Source organism: Caenorhabditis briggsae (genome assembly GCF_000004555.2).
Source record: "Caenorhabditis briggsae complete genome, chrIII, whole genome shotgun sequence".
Classification (NCBI taxonomy): domain Eukaryota; kingdom Metazoa; phylum Nematoda; class Chromadorea; order Rhabditida; family Rhabditidae; genus Caenorhabditis; species Caenorhabditis briggsae.
The window spans coordinates 12,802,578-12,822,146 of NC_013490.2; the positions used below are offsets into that span (position 1 = coordinate 12,802,578).

The 19,569-nt window shown below is 35.0% G+C and overlaps 5 protein-coding genes across 5 annotated transcripts; 1 reads left to right on the forward strand and 4 right to left on the reverse strand.

Annotated features, from left to right (window-relative positions):
- Positions 1 to 2,179: 2,179 nt before the first annotated feature.
- On the reverse strand, positions 2,180 to 3,344 carry CBG21241 (the record flags this gene model as incomplete). The annotated part of the gene is made up of 5 exons (XM_002642791.1): positions 2,180 to 2,341; positions 2,409 to 2,516; positions 2,726 to 2,829; positions 2,898 to 3,031; positions 3,274 to 3,344. 5 exons carry the CDS (start codon positions 3,342 to 3,344, stop codon positions 2,180 to 2,182), a joined length of 579 nt encoding a protein of 192 aa, XP_002642837.1.
- A 1,528-nt stretch (positions 3,345 to 4,872) lies between these two features.
- CBG21240 lies at positions 4,873 to 10,122 on the reverse strand (the record flags this gene model as incomplete). Its single annotated transcript, XM_002642790.2, has 5 exons — positions 4,873 to 5,001; positions 6,123 to 6,371; positions 7,408 to 7,598; positions 8,858 to 9,025; positions 10,086 to 10,122. The coding sequence occupies 5 exons, from the start codon at positions 10,120 to 10,122 to the stop codon at positions 4,873 to 4,875; spliced, it is 774 nt and encodes a 257-aa protein (XP_002642836.2).
- A 1,312-nt stretch (positions 10,123 to 11,434) lies between these two features.
- On the forward strand, positions 11,435 to 13,078 carry CBG26060 (the record flags this gene model as incomplete). The annotated part of the gene is made up of 4 exons (XM_045244558.1): positions 11,435 to 11,450; positions 11,499 to 11,617; positions 11,928 to 12,082; positions 12,820 to 13,078. The coding sequence occupies 4 exons, from the start codon at positions 11,435 to 11,437 to the stop codon at positions 13,076 to 13,078; spliced, it is 549 nt and encodes a 182-aa protein (XP_045100381.1).
- A 902-nt stretch (positions 13,079 to 13,980) lies between these two features.
- Positions 13,981 to 15,247, reverse strand: CBG21238 (the record flags this gene model as incomplete). Its single annotated transcript, XM_002642789.2, has 3 exons — positions 13,981 to 14,079; positions 14,129 to 14,201; positions 15,099 to 15,247. 3 exons carry the CDS (start codon positions 15,245 to 15,247, stop codon positions 13,981 to 13,983), a joined length of 321 nt encoding a protein of 106 aa, XP_002642835.2.
- A 2,822-nt stretch (positions 15,248 to 18,069) lies between these two features.
- CBG26061 lies at positions 18,070 to 19,563 on the reverse strand (the record flags this gene model as incomplete). Its single annotated transcript, XM_045244559.1, has 2 exons — positions 18,070 to 18,342; positions 19,393 to 19,563. 2 exons carry the CDS (start codon positions 19,561 to 19,563, stop codon positions 18,070 to 18,072), a joined length of 444 nt encoding a protein of 147 aa, XP_045100382.1.
- Positions 19,564 to 19,569: the final 6 nt, after the last annotated feature.

Sequence of the window (19,569 nt, forward strand, 5' to 3'; positions counted from 1 at the left end):
CAAAAACTAAAAAAAGCTACAAAAAAGTTGAAAACTACAAAAATGTAGTTCTCAAAATTTCACACATTTTTGTAGTTGACTACTTTTCAGTATTTTTTATAGGATTTGAGATAACCGGGTTCAAAATAGTTTTTTTTTGAAAAGTTAGAACTAGAAATTTGAAAAAAGAGGAACAAACACAAAAACCATGGTTTATGTCTTGTTTTCTGTTCAAAATTTTTGTCCTGAAGACTTTAAAATTGTATTTCAAAGTTCAAGTGTCTTAATGACCCTTAAGTGGCTAATTTACACCTTCGGAACAATGATTAAAATAACAGAAATCGTAGAAAAAAAAAATGAATTCTCGAAATTTTGCCATAACTTTCTTCGAAATCAAAATTTTAAAAAAATTCGAAAAGGAAAATGTAGAGCTTGAAAAGTTCTACAAAAGTATATAAAACTTGGTATACTTCAAAATACAGAATTTTCCAGAAAAAGCGACTAAAGACGCGCTACTAGGCGATTTTGCGGCTCTGTAGAGAAATGGTTCGTTTTTTAAGTGTGTTACATTATATATTATTTTGTGGAACTTTCTAAGTTCTATCTTATCAATTTCGAATGTTTCAAAAATTCCAATTTTCAAGAAAGTTGAAGCCATTTTTCCAAGACATGATGGCGTTACCTAGCTGAATCGCGCTGCTCACCACCAGCAGTTTTGATGCTACAGTAGGAAAGTCTAGGTATCCAAAAGTAAATTAAAATTTATATAATTTTAATAGAACTTTCAAAGCTCTATAATATCTTTTTTGATTTTTCCAGAAATATTGATTTTCCAAAAAGTTATGACCAATTTCCCAAAGCATGGTGGCGCTACGTAGTTGAATCGCGCTGCTCACCACCAGCAGTTTTGATGCTACAGTAGGAAAGTCTAGGTATCCAAAAGTAAATTAAAATTTATATTATTTTGTAGAACTTTTCAAGCTCTATCACGTCTTTTTTGAATTTTTCAAAATTTTTGATTTTCCAAAAAGTTATGATCAATTTTCCAACACATATCCCATAAAATCCACAGAACAAAGTCCAAAATTCAGGGAAAAAAGGCCGAAAATGCCAACATATAAGACAGTAGACCCGATTTGATCTCATTGTACTGTGTGAAGAATATACATCGGAGATCAGATTCCGAGATTAAAATGGTCCTTTGCCTCTCCGGGAAACAAGAAAAAACGAGATTTGTATCAGAAAGGGGAGGAGGGACATATGACTCTGAAAGGCAGAAAATGTGTGATCCAGGGGGATAGGGGTACTGTAGTTTTTCGAAATTCGGTGGGAATTTTAATTATTGGAATCAAAAACATCTTTATTAATCTCAAAAATCGGAATTATGTAAAAAATTTGAAATTTGAAAAAATCCAATGTTTCCAATTTTTCCTTCCAGATTTCCATTTCCAGATGTCCAGAAGTTCCAGATTTCCCGAAATTCCAGAAAAAAATTCTAAGATTTCCATCGAGTTTTTTCCAGACGATTCAAAATTTCAGCAGAATTCTTTTTTAGAATTATTCGAGAATTCACCATTTTCGAGTTGTGAAATCCGACCTAAAAAATTGATTTTTTGAAAAATCGATATTTTGAAAATTTCAGACTTCTGAGAACCAAGAAATGTGAAAATTCCGAAAATAAAATATTTCGGGAAAATTCGTAAAACCTCAGATTTTGAAAATTTTAGAAAATTCTGGATATTCGAAGAATTGCAAAAAATGGGTCCTGGATCCTGGGCCCCTGAGTCCCTGGATTCCTGGGTTCATGGGTTCATGGGTTCATGGGTTCATGGGTTCATGGGTTCATGGGTTCATGGGTTCATGGGTTCCTGGGTTCATGGGTTCCTGGGTTCATGGGTTCATGGGTCCTGGGTCACAAATTCTGAATTTTTGGAATTTCGAAAAATTCCAGAATCCCAAATTCTGAAAATTTCGATAACTTCAGAATTTTAGAAAATCACTGATAATTCCAAAAATATTGAAAAATCTCAAATTCTGAAATTCAATACTTCGAAAATTCGAAATTCGAGACATTCCAGAAATTCAAAAATCCAAAAAAAATCTCAAATTTAAAATTCCAAAAACTGAAATTCAGAAAATTTTGTATTTTTGAAATTTTTGAAAATTCAGAATTTCACAATTTTTTTAAAATTCTGAATTTTCATTTTTTTCGGATTTTTCGAATTTCAGATTTCCTCGCCTCTCCCGAATCCATCATTTTCGTCTTTTTCAAATTCTCCCTTTTCGTGTAGACTACTGTAGCTTTGTCCATTTTTTTCCCAATTTTCGAATTGGCTTTCACCAGTTGACAGCAGTCGTCGAGCTGCAAGATGAATGGTTTGGCAGGAAATTTGAATTTTTTGAAAAATCTGAAATTTCAGAAAAATTACCAATTCTTCTGGAATTGTGTCTATTGTAATGCCACGAGGCATTTGAAGATAGACATGTGCCGAAGGCACCTTGTCGACGTGGAACCAGACGTCGTCTGGAAGTCCTTCCTGAAAATCGAAATTTCAGAAATTTTTTTTGTCAAAATTTTAGATTTTGCAGAAAATTTTACAGTTTTGTCGGTTGGCTAGAATTTTGTAAAAATCTAAAAATTTCAAAAAAAAAATTTTCTCAACAAATTCAAGTTTCCAGATTTTTTGGCTGAAAATCTGAAAATTTTCAAAAAAAATTTTTTTTTACAAAAATTCAGATTTCTTACTTTCAGCAATCTCTCATTCTCCTCCTGATGCTGCCCCATGAAAATCAGTGCCGGTGGGCATACTGTAGTTGAAAAATATCCAAATACCATTTTTAAAGAATTTTCTGAAATTCAAAATTCTAGAAAAAACTGGAAAAAAAATGGGAAACATATAAAAAAATAACTGAAAAACCTTCAAAAATCCAAAAAACAGCTAAAATTCTGAAAAATAAATTTAGGCTCCGCCCCCTTTTCCCCGGCTGCCGGGGTGTAATATTTCGCAATATAAATCGAGGCGGAAAATGACGAATTTTTCCGAAAAAAAAGCTGAAAATTTCTAAAGAATTTAAGAAAAATAAAACTTTAAAATTTCAGAAATAAAATTCAAAAAAAAATTTCAGGAAAATTATTTTTTCAGATTTTTTTTTCAAAAATTTTAAAAAATTTCAGAAAATTCCTGAAAAAGTGGTAAATAGTCAAAATTATCATTTAAATCGATAAAAATTAGCTCAAAAATCCCGAAAACTGACCTAAAAATCGCTGAAATTCCAAAAAAAAAATCGAAAAACCTTTTCAAATTCGCGCGCAAATTCTCAAAATCTTCCGTGTGTGCAGCGGAGCGCGCTTGCATCATTCTCATTTTTTCAATTAGTTTCACCCATTTTTCATCATTTTTTCGCCTAAAAAGCCATTTCGTGGTGAAAAATCCTGAAAAATCCAGAAAATTTATTGAAAAGGAATGAAAATTGGCGACTTAAAGAGATTTTCAAGAGAAAAATGCTCACAGGATGGGAACGGGGACACAAAAACCATGAAAATACGCCTAAAAAGGGGGGGGGGGGGGGAAACAAGCTAAAAATTACTGAAAAACGAGAAAAAAATTGTGTGACGATAGGAAAAATGAATTCTTCTTTGGGATGTGCCTATAGTGGTGGTGGTGGTGCTGGGAAGTTAGACGAAAGCGACGCGATCCTGGAAAATTGAGATTTTGGGTTAAAAATTGGATTTTCAGCGACTTTTTTGGAATTTTTTATTCCAAAAATCTTGAATTTTTAACTTTTTCCACCAATTTTTGTGCTTTCTAACTGGAAAAATGAGATTTTCAGCGATATTTTAGACTGAAAAATAGGTAAAAAATCGAATTTTCAAGGAAATTTTATCCCAAACAATCTTGATTTACAGCGTTTTTCAGCGTTTTTTTTTTGACTGAAATTTGAGTTTTTTTTCGAAAATCTTGGTTTTTTCCCCGATTTTTCAACATTTTTAGGGGTTTTCAGACCAGAAATTTTGCAAATTTTCAACTAAAAATCAGTGATTTTCAGTCAAAAATAGGCCTATTTTCAGGCCCTTTTAGGTCAAATTTGACATTTCTAGGCCTGAAAAAAGGCCTTTTTCCGGTCAAAAAGGCCATTTTAAGCCTAAGGGACCCGTTTTAAGGCTAAAACAGACCTATTTTCAGGCCACTTTTGGGTCAAATCTGACGTTTCTAGGCCAAATTTGGTCCGAATCAGGCCTTTTTATGCCAAAAAGGGCTCTTTCCGGTCAAAATAGGCCCTTTTCTAGTGAAAATAGGCCCTCTTCAGGTCCCAATGAGACTTTTTAAGGTCAAATAGACTCTTTTTCTGGTCAAAATGACCTTTTTCAGGCCAACATGGGCTATTTTTGAGTCAAACTGGGCCGTTTCCTGGTCAAAAAGGACATTTGTTAGGTGAAAAACACCGATTTTTAGGTCAAAATGGCTGTTTTCAGTTAAAAAAAATCCCGGTTTTAGGTCAAAATAGGCCTTTTTAAGGCCATAATAAGCTTTCTTTTATATCAAAATGGACCTATTTCAGCTCAAAAATGACTTTTTCTAGGTCGAAATCGGCACTTTTTAGATCATAAAAGGCCTACTCCAGGTCAAAAAGGCCATTTTTCAGGCCAAAAATTGGTTATTTAAATGTCAAAAATAGCTTATTTCAGATTTTAAAAAAAGTTAAAATCGGTCTTTTTTCAGTTAAAAATGGCCATTTTAAGCCCAAAAATGGTCCTTTTTCAGGTCAAAATGGACCGTTTTTAGCCAAATTTTCAGCATTTTCAGCCATATTTTTTCAATCCTTCACATCTTTATTCCAATAAAATTAATGTCTTTTTTTAATGTCATTTCAAAGAGAGTTCACTAAATTCGTCTATACCTTCTTCTGGGTGAATTTGGCGAACACCGAATCGATGTGAGCCTTCACATCGGCCATTGGCTTCGCCGCGTCCACTTTCACGTGCACACCGTGCTTCTGGTAGTAGTCGACGAGTGGCACAGTCTGGAAATAGAGAGGGGTAATTAGGGGTAATTAGGTCAATTTCGGGCGTTTTTTGAGGTTTTCAGGGTGTTTTCAAGGCTATTTCAGATCAAATTCGCGCTGTTTTAGGCCAATTTAGACCATTTTTGGTCTTAATTTAGGGTTTTTCAAGGTCAATTTAAGCTCTTTTTGGAGTATTTTCAAGTTATTTGAAGCCGAAATTTTGGTAGTAGTCGACGAGTGGCACTGTCTGAAAATATAGGGGGATAATTAGGGTAATTAGGGAAATCAGATCGATTTTGAGGGGTTTTATTGAGCCGAAAATTGGTAAATTTTGAGCTTTTTAGGGGGTTTCTAGGGTATTTTTGAGCTATTTTAGGCAGAAATGAAGTTGTTTTTAGCCATTTTTGCAGCTATTTTCAGGTCAAAAATTGCCCATTTTCGATGTCAAATTTCCATCAAAAAGGGCTATTTCCATCAATTTTAAGCTCTAATTTTCCATATTTTTACACCGACATAGGCCAGTCTGGAAATGAGGGTAATTAGGGGTAATTGGGGGGTAATTAGGTCGATTTTGGGGTTTCTAGGATATTTTTAACGGTGTTTTCGGTCAAATTGGGGGGTTGTTTTAGGCCAATTCCGGTCATTTTCAGCCAAAATTTGCGATTTTAAAGCCAAATTTCCTCAAAAATATGCTGTTTTCAGCAATTTTCAATTCAAATTTTCAGTTCAAATTTTCAGTTCAAAATGGATTTTTAAGTCATTTTTAGTCATTTTAGGCCAATTTGAGCTCTTTTTGGGGTATTTTTTGCTATTTTCAGGTCAAAAATTGGCACTTTTCAATGTCAAATTCCAATGAAAGTAGGACATTTTCAGCGATTTTTCGTTTCAAGTCAAAATTTGGGTCATTTTCAGCGTCAAATCTGTCTGAAAATGGCCAAATTTGGGATATTTTGGCACTTTTGGGGCATTTTTTACCTATTTTTTAGTCATTTTTGCCTCACATGAAGCTGTTTCAATGTCAAATTTCTATCAAAATGGGTCATTTTCAGCAATTTCAAGCCAAAATTCTAAATTTTTGGGAGTCATTTTCAGCTATTTCAGGACAAAAATATACTATTTCCCCCCATGATCCCCCTCACCATTTGATGGTACTGAACCAATCGCTTTCTCAACGTCTCCTCATTATCGTCGGATCGACGGATGAGGGGCTCTCCAGTGAGATCGTCCTTCATCGGCACCTTTGGTGGTTTGAATTCCAAATGATAGCTTCGGCCGGAGGCGATATGGAACAGGCGGCCAGTGATCCGGCGGACGAGCAAATCGTCGGCAATGTTGAACTCAACGACAGTGTCCAACGGGGTCTTTCGGCGTTCGAGAATCTCGTCGAGCTGCAAAAAAGAGTAGTTTAGGTGGACTTTTAGGTCATTTTCAGCGTAAAAACGGTCGTTTTTAGGCACTTTTTGAGTCAAATTAGGTTCATTTTCTAGGTCAAAAATGGCATTTTTGGCCATTTTCAGTGTCAAATTTGGTTTTTAGGTGGAAATGAGCTGTTCTTAGGTCAAATTAGATTTATTTTCTGGGTCAAAAATGGCATTTTCAAGTCATTTTCAGCGTCAAATTGGTCATTTTCGGCCGCTTTTACAGTCAAATAGTCGTTTTTAGTGCCAAATTTAGCCTTTTATAGGGTAATAGGTCATTTTCAGCGTCAAAATTTGGATTTTTTGAATGAAAAATAGGCTAAATTTGAGTCCAATTAGGTTCATTTTCTAGGTCAAAAATTGCTTTTTTTTCTCAAATTCAGCGTTTTCTGGGTCAAAATTGGCATTTTTAGGCCATTTTTAGTGCCAAATTGGTCATTTTTGGTCGGTTTTAGAGTCAATTTCAGCTTCTAGGTGAAAATAGCGTATTTTATGGTCGAATTTAGCGTTTTTCCTGGTCTTTTTAGATCGAAAAGTACGATTTTCAGGCCTAATTTAGGCCTTTTTTAATGGAAATCATGCTATCATTTAGGTCCTATGTAAGCTCTTTTAAGGCCAAACTAGGTCCATTTTTAAGGTTAAAAAAGGCTTTTTGCGGGTCAAATTATCCTTGTTTTCTGTGTTGATTTTCCTCATTTTAAGGCAATTTTTAGGCTTTAATTAGCCATTTTTGGGTCATTTTCAGTGAGTTCTCAGCCGATTTTTTGGCACAACTTTCAGCAGTTTTTCAGCCGATTTGGGTCATTTTTAGGCCAAATTCGACCATTTTAACATGTTACAGCTTCAATTTTAGGCTCTATTTCAAGCGATTCCAACGTTACTTCGGTGACAATCGTCATTTTTAAAACACTTTTAGAATCATTTTTAGGGATCATTTTCGGCAATTTCTAGCTCATCTTCAGACTATTTTCAACCATTTTCCCCTGCTATTCCCCCCTCAAAGTACCTTCTCAGCCTGTCCACTAGTACGTGGGAATCCGTCAAGAATGAATCCGTACTTGCACTCGGGCTTCTCCAGCTTCTGCTCGATGAGCTTACAGACGACGTCGTCGCTGACGAGCTTTCCGGCGTCCATCGTCGCTTTCAGCTGTTTTCCGAACTCGGAGCCCGAGGCGACTTCCGCGCGGAGCAGGTCACCTGGAAAATGTCATTTTTGGGGTGGAAAATAGGAGGAAGAAATCGGTCAAAAATCGGTTTTTTGAGGTAATTTTGGTGGGAAAATCGCTAAAATTTCCAAAAATTTGGGATTTTTCGCTTATTTTTGGGTCAAAATCGGCCGTTTTGTGGCCATTTTTCAGCGATTAATAGCTGAAAAAATAGGCTATTTTTCTGTCATTTTTGAGGTTAAACTAGTTGAAAAATCGAATTTTTTGGCGGTTTTTATTGGAAAAGAAGAGTTTTCAGCGATTTTCAGCTATTTGAGACATTTTTAGGACGAAAATACATGGAAAATCAAATTTTAAGGCCAAATTTGGGTATTTTTCAACAAAAAATTTCGACATTTTTATCGAAATTTTTGGAGATTTTCAGAAATTTTTCAGGCGATTTTTTGTCATTTTTAGTCCAAAATTCGGCATTTTTCAGCGCATTTTTAGGCGATTTTTAGGCCGAAATCCCGGCATTTTTCAGTGATTTATAGTCATTTTTCCAGAAAAATAGAGTTTTTAGGCGATTTCGACTTGAAAAATGGTCACTTTCAGACAAAAATCGACATTTTGACATCAAAATTCGCCATTTTACAGCGATTTTCAAGCTGAAAATCCAATTTTTAGGCGATATTTGGTTCTTTTCAAGCCAAATTTCGTTATTTAACAACCATTTTGAGTGTAAAAATCGGTGAAAAATCGACTTTTCAGACATTTTCGGCTCAAAAATAGGTTAGTCCCGAATTCCGCTATTTCAGCGATTTATGGCCTGAAATTGTCTATTATTCGAGCATTTTTCACCAAAAATCGACACCTTTTAAATTTTTTTTTGTCGATTTCGGGGTATTTTTCATCGATTAGTCGTTATAATTGGCTATTTTTCACTGCATTTTCCGACGATTTTTGACCATTTTTGCGATGCAAAAGGTATTTTTCAGGTTGAAATTTTGCTATTTTTCAGTCAATTTTTGGTGCGAAATTAGGCCGAATTTCGGCTTTTTTCATCAATTTTATTCTCAAAAACCTGCGATTTTTCATACTTGTAACGGGCCGGGCCGCCGGGCCTGGCGTTTTTTTTCCGAATTTCAAAGGCCCGGCCCGGGCCCGTCATGTCACAAGTTTTGAAAATTTCAAAAAACACATAAGGGGGGACCCTTATGTCATTTTTTTCGAGTTTTTTCGATCTTTTTCCTCAGGCCCGGCCCGCCCCGGAATTTTACAAGTATGCAATTTTCTATGTTTCTAACTAACCAGTAGCCAAATGGCACGAGAAGTATTTCGAAGCGAACGCCGGCGCCTGCGTTCCCTTTCCCGATCCGGGTGGTCCGATGAAAATGGCTCGAATGCCACGTGCCAGAGTTTCCGATGGTCCAGTGGATGGAGTGACTGCTGGCTGGGCAGCTGGTTGCGTTTTTGGCACTCCCATGGCTGCAAAATGGCTTAAAATAGTGAAAATTCGTTAAAAAATGATGAAAATCCGCGAAAAATCGGTAAAAAATAGCTTCAAAATGACCCGAAATGGCTTGAAATTGACTAAAAATAGAGAAAATCTTCAGAGGCCAATTTTCAGCTAAAAAATCGATTTTTAAGCTATTTTTGGCGTCAATTTGGGCCAAACAATGGTTTGAATGATTGAAAATAGCTTTAAAATGACCCAAAAACGGTGTAAAATTGGCTAAAATCAGCTAAAAATAGGAAAAATTTGGTGAAAATCGGTAAAAATTGACCTTTTTTCAATAAAAAATCTAGCTTTTCTGACCTTAAAAATACAATTTTCAGCCAAATTTCGTGTTCAAAAATGGCTAAAATGGTTAAAAACAGCTCAAAATGTCCTAAAATTGGCAAAAAATCGGTTTTAATCGGTGAAAAACGGCGAAAAATGCGATTTTTCAGCTAAAAATTGAATGAATAGTGGCAAAAAACAGTAAAACAGTCGATTTTCAGGTCAAAATTCAATTTTTCAGCTGTTAAAAATCGATTTTTGAGCTAAGAATGCCCAAAAAAATGGCGAAAAATCGGTGAAAACCGACTCAAAATAGTCAATTTTCAGGTCAAAAATCGTGCTTTTCAGATGTTAAAAATCGAATTTTTAGCGATTTTTCTGACTTAAAAATCGCCCAGAAGCCAATTTTCCACCTTAAAAATCGATTTTTAGCGCTAAAAATGCCTAAAAACGGCTGAAACCAACTGTTTTAGCTCTCGAAACTGCGAAGAACGATCGTTTGAGCTGGAAAAATATGGCAAAATGTGGCGGAGAATACAGCGAAAAACTGGTGATAATAGAGAGAAGAGAGGGGGTCACACGCAATGTGTTTGATCAGATTTTTTGCCAAAAAAGTGGGGAAAACGAGGTGATGCAGGGTGTGATAAAGGCGGAAAAGAGCAAAAATTGGTCAGTTTTAAGAGGAAAAATGGCCCGAAAAATCTGGAAAATTGGCTGTTTTGGACCATTTCTAGGAGGAAAAATGGGAAAAATTACCTAGAAAAATTTGACCAAAATCTGATTTTTTGTCCATTTTTAGGCAAAAAAAAGGCCAAAAAATTTGAAAATTGGCTTTAAAAAATTGGCGATTTTCATTGATTTTTCTAGCCAAAAAATGGCAAATTTCAGCCATTGTTTTTTCTACAATTTTTTTCAAAAAATATGACTGAAAATCGACCAAATTTTAGTCGAAAAATGACATTTTTCAGCGGTTTTTCACTAATTTTCTAATTTTTTGAGTGATTTTCAAAAAAAATTGCCCAGAATTTTCCGGAAAAAAACTCGAAAAATCGGTTTTTTTTTGCCATTTTTGGATCGTTTTTAGTAGGAAAAATTGACCTAAATTTCTGCAATTCAATGCAAAAAATGGCTCTAAAACTCAAAAAACTGAGTTTTTCAGCCGAAAAATTCCTTTTTTGACCTAAAAACCCTAAAATTGGCTCAATATTGCCGAAAATAGCCCAAATTTTGCCAATTTTCTCTGAAAAACTTTTTACACTATAAAATAGGCAAAACGCGGTCAAGACAGCACTGATAAGCGATTCGGGGACTTTGCACTTTTCTGGCTTGAAAAAATCGATTTTCAAAGTTTTTCGACTCAAAAATAATCTAGGATTGTGTCTAAAACCAGAAAATTTCAAAATTTCAAAAAAAAATTGAAAAATCCCATTTTCCAGGCCAAATTAAACTAAAAACCACTGCAATTGGGTATCAAAAGATGTAGAAAAATTTTCTCTACCTAGTAATCCAAAGAATAAACCTAAAAAGTGGAAAATTCGTTGAGAACAATGCAAAAAACTTGTGCAAATAGGCTTGACTCGTTGGCGCCGGGTCCCACCACGATCGCGGTCGTGGACTCCTCGAGGAGAAGCTGGGAGACTCGGAAATTAGGGTTTCGGGCTGAAAATTATGGATTTTTGACTGAAAATAGGAGTTTTTTGGGGGTTATAGGGTCGAAAATCACACTTTTCGACGCTTTTATGGTCGTATAAGTGGTGAAAATCGACTTTTTAGGCCTAAAATCCCGCAAAATACAAATTATGCAAAAAAAAAATGTTTTTTTCAAATTTATAAAGATAAAAAAATCCGCACCGCCCAAAAAAAAAGGAAAAGATGATACAGATAAATGGGTTACAATTTGCGCGGTACAAAAAAAAAGAGAGAAGAGAGAATTAGGGAAAAAGGGGAAAGGGGACTTGAGAACGAGGTCAAGGCGAAGGAAGACGACGCGTTTGCGCGCAGAAAACGAAGAAGAAGAAGAAGAAAACTTTATTCTCTGAGAACCTGCAAATCTTTTTTTATTCTTTCAAATTTATTTTTTGGAAAAAAACAATTTTTTTCGAAAAATGCCAAATTTCCGAGGTAAACCCCCTAAAAATCCCTAAAAATCCCCATTTTCTTCTCTTCCAGCACACTTTTCCTGCAAAAATATCATCAATTTATTGGTGAGAATCCCTCTGGCAACATTTCTGATCCATCAATTTTCTCACTGGCTTTTCAGCCGCGAGAGGACTCTTCAATTGGTTCAGGTAACAAAAAATAGCAGAAAAATGTTCATTTTTCATTAAAAACCAACAAATATTGATGAAAAACGAAGAAAAATGACCCAGAAAAGCTGAAAAATAACTTTTAAAAATTAAAAAACGTTTGCTCGTGAAGCTCGCTGCAAGTTGTGCAAACACCGGCGCCCAAAAATGCCCAGAAGGAATTTTCAGCGGGAAATTCAAAATTCAAATTTCAAGGTTTTAAAAATGAAAAAAAAGGAAAATTCGCGAAATAGATTGATTTTTCAGGAAAAAAAGGAAGAATCCAAAAATTTAGCTTCTAAAAAAATTTCAGTTCTTCACCGCGAACCCATATTTCCATTCTGCTGGACGGGCGGCTCGTGATTTGAGCACAATTCAAAAAATGACTCGTTTCTGGCCACCACACCAAGGATATGGTCTTGGAGAGTTTTCGCTGGTTTTCACAATCTTTTTGATTCTTTTTATGAGGTAAAATTGCCGCAAAAAATGTTTTTTTCGAAAAAAAATTTTTTTCCAGATTTTTCTGAAATTGTTCTGAAAAAAAAGAGAATCTTCAATTTTTTAACAGGAAATTTGAACTCAGCTTGTTGAGAGCTTCAAAATGAGTATAAACATGCCTATGTTTGGGTCCCACCGCGAAATTACGGTATGCGCCTTTAAATTTTTGGAATTTCGCGGTGGGATCCAAACCTGGGCTTGTTTATACTCATTTTGAAGCTCTTAACACAACAAATTCAAAAAACAAGAAATATTTTGAATCCGATGAAAAATAAAAAGTTAAGATCAAAAAACAAAATTTTTTTCCGAAATTTTTTTATTTTTTCAGATTTTTCTAGAAAAAGCTCGAGAACTTTATGGTGTAAACAGAAAATTTGAACTCAGCTTGTTGAGAGCTTCAAAATAAGTATAAAAATGCCTATGTTTGGGTCCCACCGCGAAATTCCCCAAATTTTAAAAGCGCATACCGTAATTTCGCGATAAGACCCAATTTCCAGCAAACCTAGGCTTGTTTGTACTTATTTTGAAGCTCTTAACACAACAAATTCAAAAATCAATAAATTCTCAGAATCCGATGATAATATAAAAAAGTTATGACTCAAAATAAGTTTTTCGAAATTTTCAAAATTTTCAAAGGCCTATAACTCGCTTCATTTTTAACGGATTTTTCTGATTTTAGGCTTAAAATGTCAGAAATTTAATTTCAGATTAATCGACATCCCAACCGTAATCAAATCGATTTCTGGAAAGTTCTACAGCTCGAAAATCCTAAATTTCCTAATCACCCCAATTTACACCTCGATAATTCCGTTCATTTTGTTGCTTCCAATGATGAGGCTCTCAGAAATGCACATTTTCGTTCTAGCACTCAATTTTTTGCACATTTTGGGCTCTTCTTATATTGTTTATGTGATTTGGTATTTTTTGAAATTTTTTGAGAAATTGGAAAAAGTGAAAAACGAATAATTGTATTATTTTTGTTATTATCATTAAGCTCCGCCCCTTATAAGAAAGTTATTAAATTTAAAAATAAAAAATAAAAATGAAGTTAACAAGTCGACCCAGTTGTCACTCGACATTCCACAGTGAAATCTGATCGACCGCTGAAAACATTGAAAAAGTTAAAAATCGATATAACTTTTTTAAAAGTCAGTATTTTTATAATTTGAGATTGTAGTTCTGCTCAGCTTGTCATGAGCTTCAAAATGAGCCTAAACACGCCTAGGCTCCGCTCATTTTGGTATTAGGCTCCGCCCACTTTGGGTCCCGCCACGAAAGCTCGGGAGGGGGGCGGAGCCTAGTCGTGTGGGGGCTCATTTTGAAGCTCTCGACTTGACAACATCAAAAATTGAGTGTTCAGAAAGGATGGGAATGCAATTAAGAAGTTATGATCAAAATACATTTTTCTCGAAAAAAAATTCTGTAAAATAGTTTTTTTTCTAGATTTTTCTAGAAAAACCTTCACAATGATACAAAATTTGAATAAAGCTTGTTAAGAGCTTCAAAATGATTGCAAACAAGCTTAGGTTTGCTGAAAAATGGGTTTCACCACGAGATTACGGTATGCGCATTTAAATTAGTTGGGAATTTCGCGGTGGGACCCAAACCTAGGCTTGTTTATATTCATTTTAAAGCTCTAAATGTCAGAAATTTGAAAATCACAATTTTTTGAAAATCCGATGAAAAATAAAAAAGTTACGATCAAAAATATAAAGTTACGATCAAAAATATGAAAAATTTCAAAAACTTCAAATCCCCATAACTCGCTTCATTTTCAACGGATTTTGCTGATTTTTAGCTCAAAATGTTTGAAATGTTTTGTTCATTATTTATGAAATAAATTCCATTAGTCTTACAAAATATTTCACTCACTTATAGGTCCAAACATTTCCAGTACTGCAGAGGAGCGCGTTTGCCACAGAATTCGCACTAGCACAGCCGGTTGCCAGTTGCGTGCTCACGGAATCCTTCAAAAAATTCGAATTTCGCGCCAAACCAAAAAAATTTTAAAGTTACCACAATAACATTAATGGCAACTGTCTGCCGACTTCCATCCTCGGGGATGCAATTGATTTGGGCCACGTCGCACCTGAATTTTGTACAAATTTTGCAGAATTTTTATAAAATCTGTGTACTGTATTAAAATTCACAAAATTTCAGACATTTTAAGTCTAAAATCAAAAAAATCCATTAAAAATTAAGCGAGTTATGGGCATTTGAAAATATTCAATTTTTTTTCGAAAAATCTTTTTGACCATAACTTTTTTATTTTCTATCGGATTTTGAAAATTCATTGATTTTCAGAATTATGACGTTTTTAGCTTCAAAATGAGTATAAACATGCCTAGGTTTGAGTCCCACCGCATAGTTCCCAAAATTTTAAAGGCGCATACCGTAATCTCGTGGTGAGACCCGTTTTTCAGCAAACCAAGGCACGTTTATACTCATTTTGAAGCTTTCAACAAGCTGAAATCAAAATTTGCGTTGAAAAACTTAAAGTTTTTTGAGTTTTTCGTTAAAAATTCTTAAAAATCAAATTTTCCAAAAAAATTTTTTTTCGAATTTTTTTTATTTCGATTTTAACTATTCGAATTCTTATCCATATTGAAAATAGTTAAAATTTTTGATGTTGTCAAGTCGAGAGCTTCAAAATGAGCCCCCACACGACTAGGCTCTGCCCCCCTCCCGAGCTTTCGTGGCGGGACCCAAAGGTGTGCGGAGCCTAATCCGAAATTGGCCGAACCTAGTCTTGTGGGGGCTCATTTGAAAGCTCAAAACATGAGAAATCAAAAAATCAAATAATTTAACAAGTCTGATCGAAAATAAAAAAGTTACGGTCCAAAAAAATTTTTGAAATATTTTCAATTTTTCAGAAATTTAAAATGCCCATAACTCCCTTCATTTTGATCGGAATTTGCTGATTTTAGGCTCAAAATGTCAAAAACGTTTTTTATTTTCCAATTATAAAAAAATTCGATAAAATTACCAGTTCACCGGGTCCACACCTCTCAAAAAATAGGCGGTCCCTGGGGTTTGGGTAGCGGTTGGGGTGAAAGAGGATCCGGATAGGGTGGAGACATCACAAGATGGACAATTTCGAAGCGCGGGGATACTGGATACTGTACGCGTTGACATGCAGGATGAGCAATGATGGACTTGGGAGAGGACAAGGATGAGCAATGGGTAGAAGGGCATTTTTGAGGGATCTGGAAATTATGGAAATTTCGAAAATTTGAGATTTCCAGAATTTTGAATATCCCAAAAGTTCTGACAGTCAGAATTTCAGAATATCTGAAATTCGAAAACTCAGAAACTCAGAAATTTGAAAAAAATTCTGTTATTCTGATTCTGAACTCTTTGAAATCAGAATTTCAGATTTTCAAAATTTAAGATTTTCAGAGTTTCTGAAATTTCGAAAAAACCTATTTTTATAATTAAAAAAATTCGGATTTTCGGGAATTTCTAAATTTAAAAATTTTGAAAATTAGATTTTTTGAAAATTTGGAAATTCCAAAATTTAGGATTTTCTGAAAATCTGAAATTCTCACAATTTCTAAGAATTTAATCATTAAAAAGTGAAGAAACTAAACGGAAATTTCTGGGGAAAATGAGAAAATCGGGAAAAGTGAAAGAAATCGAAAATGAGATTTCTGTGTTTTTAATTATCCAGGTCACTGGTATGTGATAATCGGTGTGTAATTACCATCAAATTCAATAATTATAGGATTTTGAATCCCTTAAATTATCTTTAGAAACACCATGTTTTTTTGAATATCAAAAAAAAAAATGAAATTTCCAAAAAAAAATTTTTTTTCGAAAATTTTTTTTTCCAGATTTCTCAGCGAAAATCCTGTGAATTTTGATTTTTTTCACACAAAATTTGAATTCAGCTGGTTGAGAGCTTTAAAATGAGCATAAACATGCCTAGGTTTGCACGGAAAACGGGTCTCACCACGAGATTACGGTATGCGTCTTTAAAATTTTGGGAACTATGCGGTGGGACCCAAACCTAGGCATGTTTATACTCATTTTGAAGCTAAAAACGTCAGAAATTTGAAAATCAATGAATTTTCAAAATTCGATAGAAAAATAAAAAAGTTATGACTCAAAATCATTTTTTCGAATTTCAAATCTTTCAAATGCCCATAACTCCTTGAATTTTCAACAGATTTAGCTGATTTTAGGCTTAAAATGTGTTATAATTCATGTTTTTCAATTTCTGTCTGTGTTTCTGTGTCTCCAAATGTCCTAAAATTGAAAAAAATCGATAAAATTAATTTTATTAAATTAAATTTCCAGTCAACCGCCAAAAAAAATCGGGGGGACATTACAACATAACAACTTCGGGGTCAAAAAAAATTCGGTTGGCTGGATTTTCTTTGAAACAAATTCAGATTAAAAATTTGAAAAAAAATGGCGCCAAAATTGAAATTTTTGAATTTTCAAAATTTTTCAAAAATTCGAAAAAATTTTTGGCGCCAAATTTTTTTAATTGGGTAATTAGAGGGGAAGATAATTGGGACAAAGAAATTTCAACTAGAACAAAAAAAATTTTTTTGAAAAAATTGCTATTTCGCTCTATTGAGAATCTCGCTATTTCAAAAATATAGGATTCTCAATAGAGCGAATTTGCTGAAAATATGCATAGAACGAGGGGTTTGAGAGTAGTTGGGGGAAAAATTGGAGGTAAAATAAATATCAAAAATTTTGGGAATCATTTTTGGGCATCACTTTTTTTTTGGGTTTTTCAGGAATTTTCAATTTTTTTGGGGACTTTTGACAAAATTAATATTGAATTTGGATTCAGCATGAAAAGAGCTTCAAAATGAGCCTAAACACGACTAGGCTCCGCCCACTTTGGGGGTTTTCGTGACGGGACCTAAAAGTGGGCGGGGCTTAGCTTAACATGGGCGGAGCCTATGCGTGTGGGGGCTCATTTTGAAGCTAGGAACGTGGGAAATACGATGAAAATAAGTAATTCTGGATTGGAGACGTGAGATTTGAGAAAAAAAAATTTAAAGAAAACTACACTGGGAATTTTTGGTTTGGGGGGAACTGATTTGGAAATTGACTCCGATTTGGGGGTGGGCAATATGTGGGCGGAGCCTAATATGATCGTGAGATGAAAAACTTGGAAGAACTTAAATGAAGAAGGAAAAAAGATCGGGAAAAAATTCAAAAATTAAAAAAAAAATGTTCAGAAAATTTTTCGAAATTTTTCGATTTTTGAAAAAATCTATATGTGCCAAAAATCGATATATGCCGAAAAAATCAGGGAAGGACACCTGAAAATTTAGATTTGGCTCATCGAGATCTTCAAAATGAGCCTAAACAAGCCTAGGCTCCGCCCACTTTGGCGGTTTTCATGGTGGGACCCAAAAGTGGGCGGAGCCTATCCTAAAGTAGGCGGAACCTAGACGTGTGGGGGCTCATTTTGAAGCTCTGGACTTGTTGAGTAGCATGGTGTCTAAATCAAGCTAATAAAACAACAAATCAAAAAGTTAGGAACGAAATAAGAGAGAGAGAGAGAGAGAGAGAGAGAAGGGGGAAGGGGAGGAGTCTAGGGATTCTAGGGTTCTGGAATGAGGTAGGGTAATGCTGAATTTTTTGTGACAATAACAGAAATGAATACGAAATTCAAATTCAGTGTGAAAAGAGCTTCGAAACGAGCTCAAATACGGCTATGCTCCTCAAACTTTGCGGTTTTCGTGGTGGGACTCAAAAGTAGGCGGAGCCTAGGCGTGTGGGAGCTCATTTTGAAGCGCACAACTAGCTGAGTGTGAATATTGTTGTTTGAATGAGTTTGAAACTGTTTCAGGAGAGTTATGGGGGAAATTAAGAAAAATAAAAAAATTTAAAATCTGAAAAAAAAGTTTTTTGAAAAAAGTTGGGGTTGGGGTTGGGAGGAGGGAGGTGTGTTGTATATCATTTAAAAGCAATATTTTTAGATTTTTCAATTAATGAAGAATCTGGACTCCAATGTTCTTATACTTCGAGTATTCGGATTCTAAAGGGGACGATGGGCACGTGGAAGAATCCTCCTCGGAAATTTCCGAGTTTTCGCGTTTTTTTCCGCCAATTTTCGAAGCTTTCTTGACCGGATGACGTCCACTTCTAACTTGACGAATTTCTTCCTTAGACATTCCGTCGTACATTTCAGCTTTTTTGGCGGCACGGGTCTTTCCTAGAATCCTCTTCTTGGTCGGAGACTTCTTTCCCTTACGACGCCTCTGTAAATTTCAGATTGCCTAAAATTAGATTTTCAAAAAAAAAAGGGAAAATTCCGCACATTTTAAGCTAAAAATCGACAAAATCGGCTGAAATTGAAGCGAGTTATGGGCGATTTCAGATTTTTTGGAATTTTCAAAAAAGTCGAAAAAATAGTTTTGACCGCAACTTTTTTATTTCTCATCGGATTTGAAAAGTGTTTTGTTTTTCAAATTTGTGAAGTCGAGAGCTTCAAAATGAGCCGCCACACACCTAGGCTTCGCCCGCTTTCAGCAAAGCCCCGCCCACTTTTGGGTCCCACCACGAAAAACCAAAAGTGGACGGAGCCTAGCCGTATGGGGGCTTATTTTAAAGCTCTTTTCACGCTGAAGTCAAATTTGTGTTCTGTTTTGCTAAAAATTTCCAAAAAAAAACCGAAAAAGGCTCAAGAAAAGTTGAAAAACCTAAAAAAAATGTTATCCAAACTATTTTTTTATTTTTTATTTTTTAGGCATTTTCAACGTTTTAAAAGGATTTTCTTGAAAAAAAAACAACGAATTAGATTTTAACTCGAAAAGAGCTTCAAAATGAGCCCCCACACGCCTAGCCTCCGCCCATTCTATGCCTAGATCCGCCCCTTTTGAGTCCCACCACGAAGAGCCCAAAATGGTCGGACCCTAGTCGTGTGGGGGCTCATTTTGAAGCTTTTCCTACACTGAATTTAAGTTCGCTGTTTGTTTTGCTTTAAAATAAGCCCCCACACGCCTAGGCTCCGCCTACATTTCCTGTATCCGTGGTGGACCTAAAAGTGGGCGGAGCCTAATCCTAAAATAGGCGGAGCCTAGGCCTGTGAGAGCTCATTTTGAAGCTCTCACCAAGACAAACGCAACACACAAAAAATTAATAAAATCCGGTACAAACGAAAAAAGTTATGATCAAATTTAACTTTTTGAAAATATAAATTTTAGAAAAAAATTCAATTGCCTATAACTCGCTTCATTTTCAACATTTTCGGGTGGTTTTGGGCTCATTTTGAAAGAAATTTTCAGCATTTTCATTTTTTTATAAATTACCTTTGTATCACTATCTCCTGATTCTGAGCAGCACTCTTCTCCATCGGAATTCACTTCTTTATAATTTTTCTCATCAGGAAAGCATTGCATTTTCAGAAAGTTCACATATTCTCGCTCGGTGGTCCTTTGCATTATCTCAACTTGCTGTTCTGATAATTCCTCTTCAATCATTTGCCT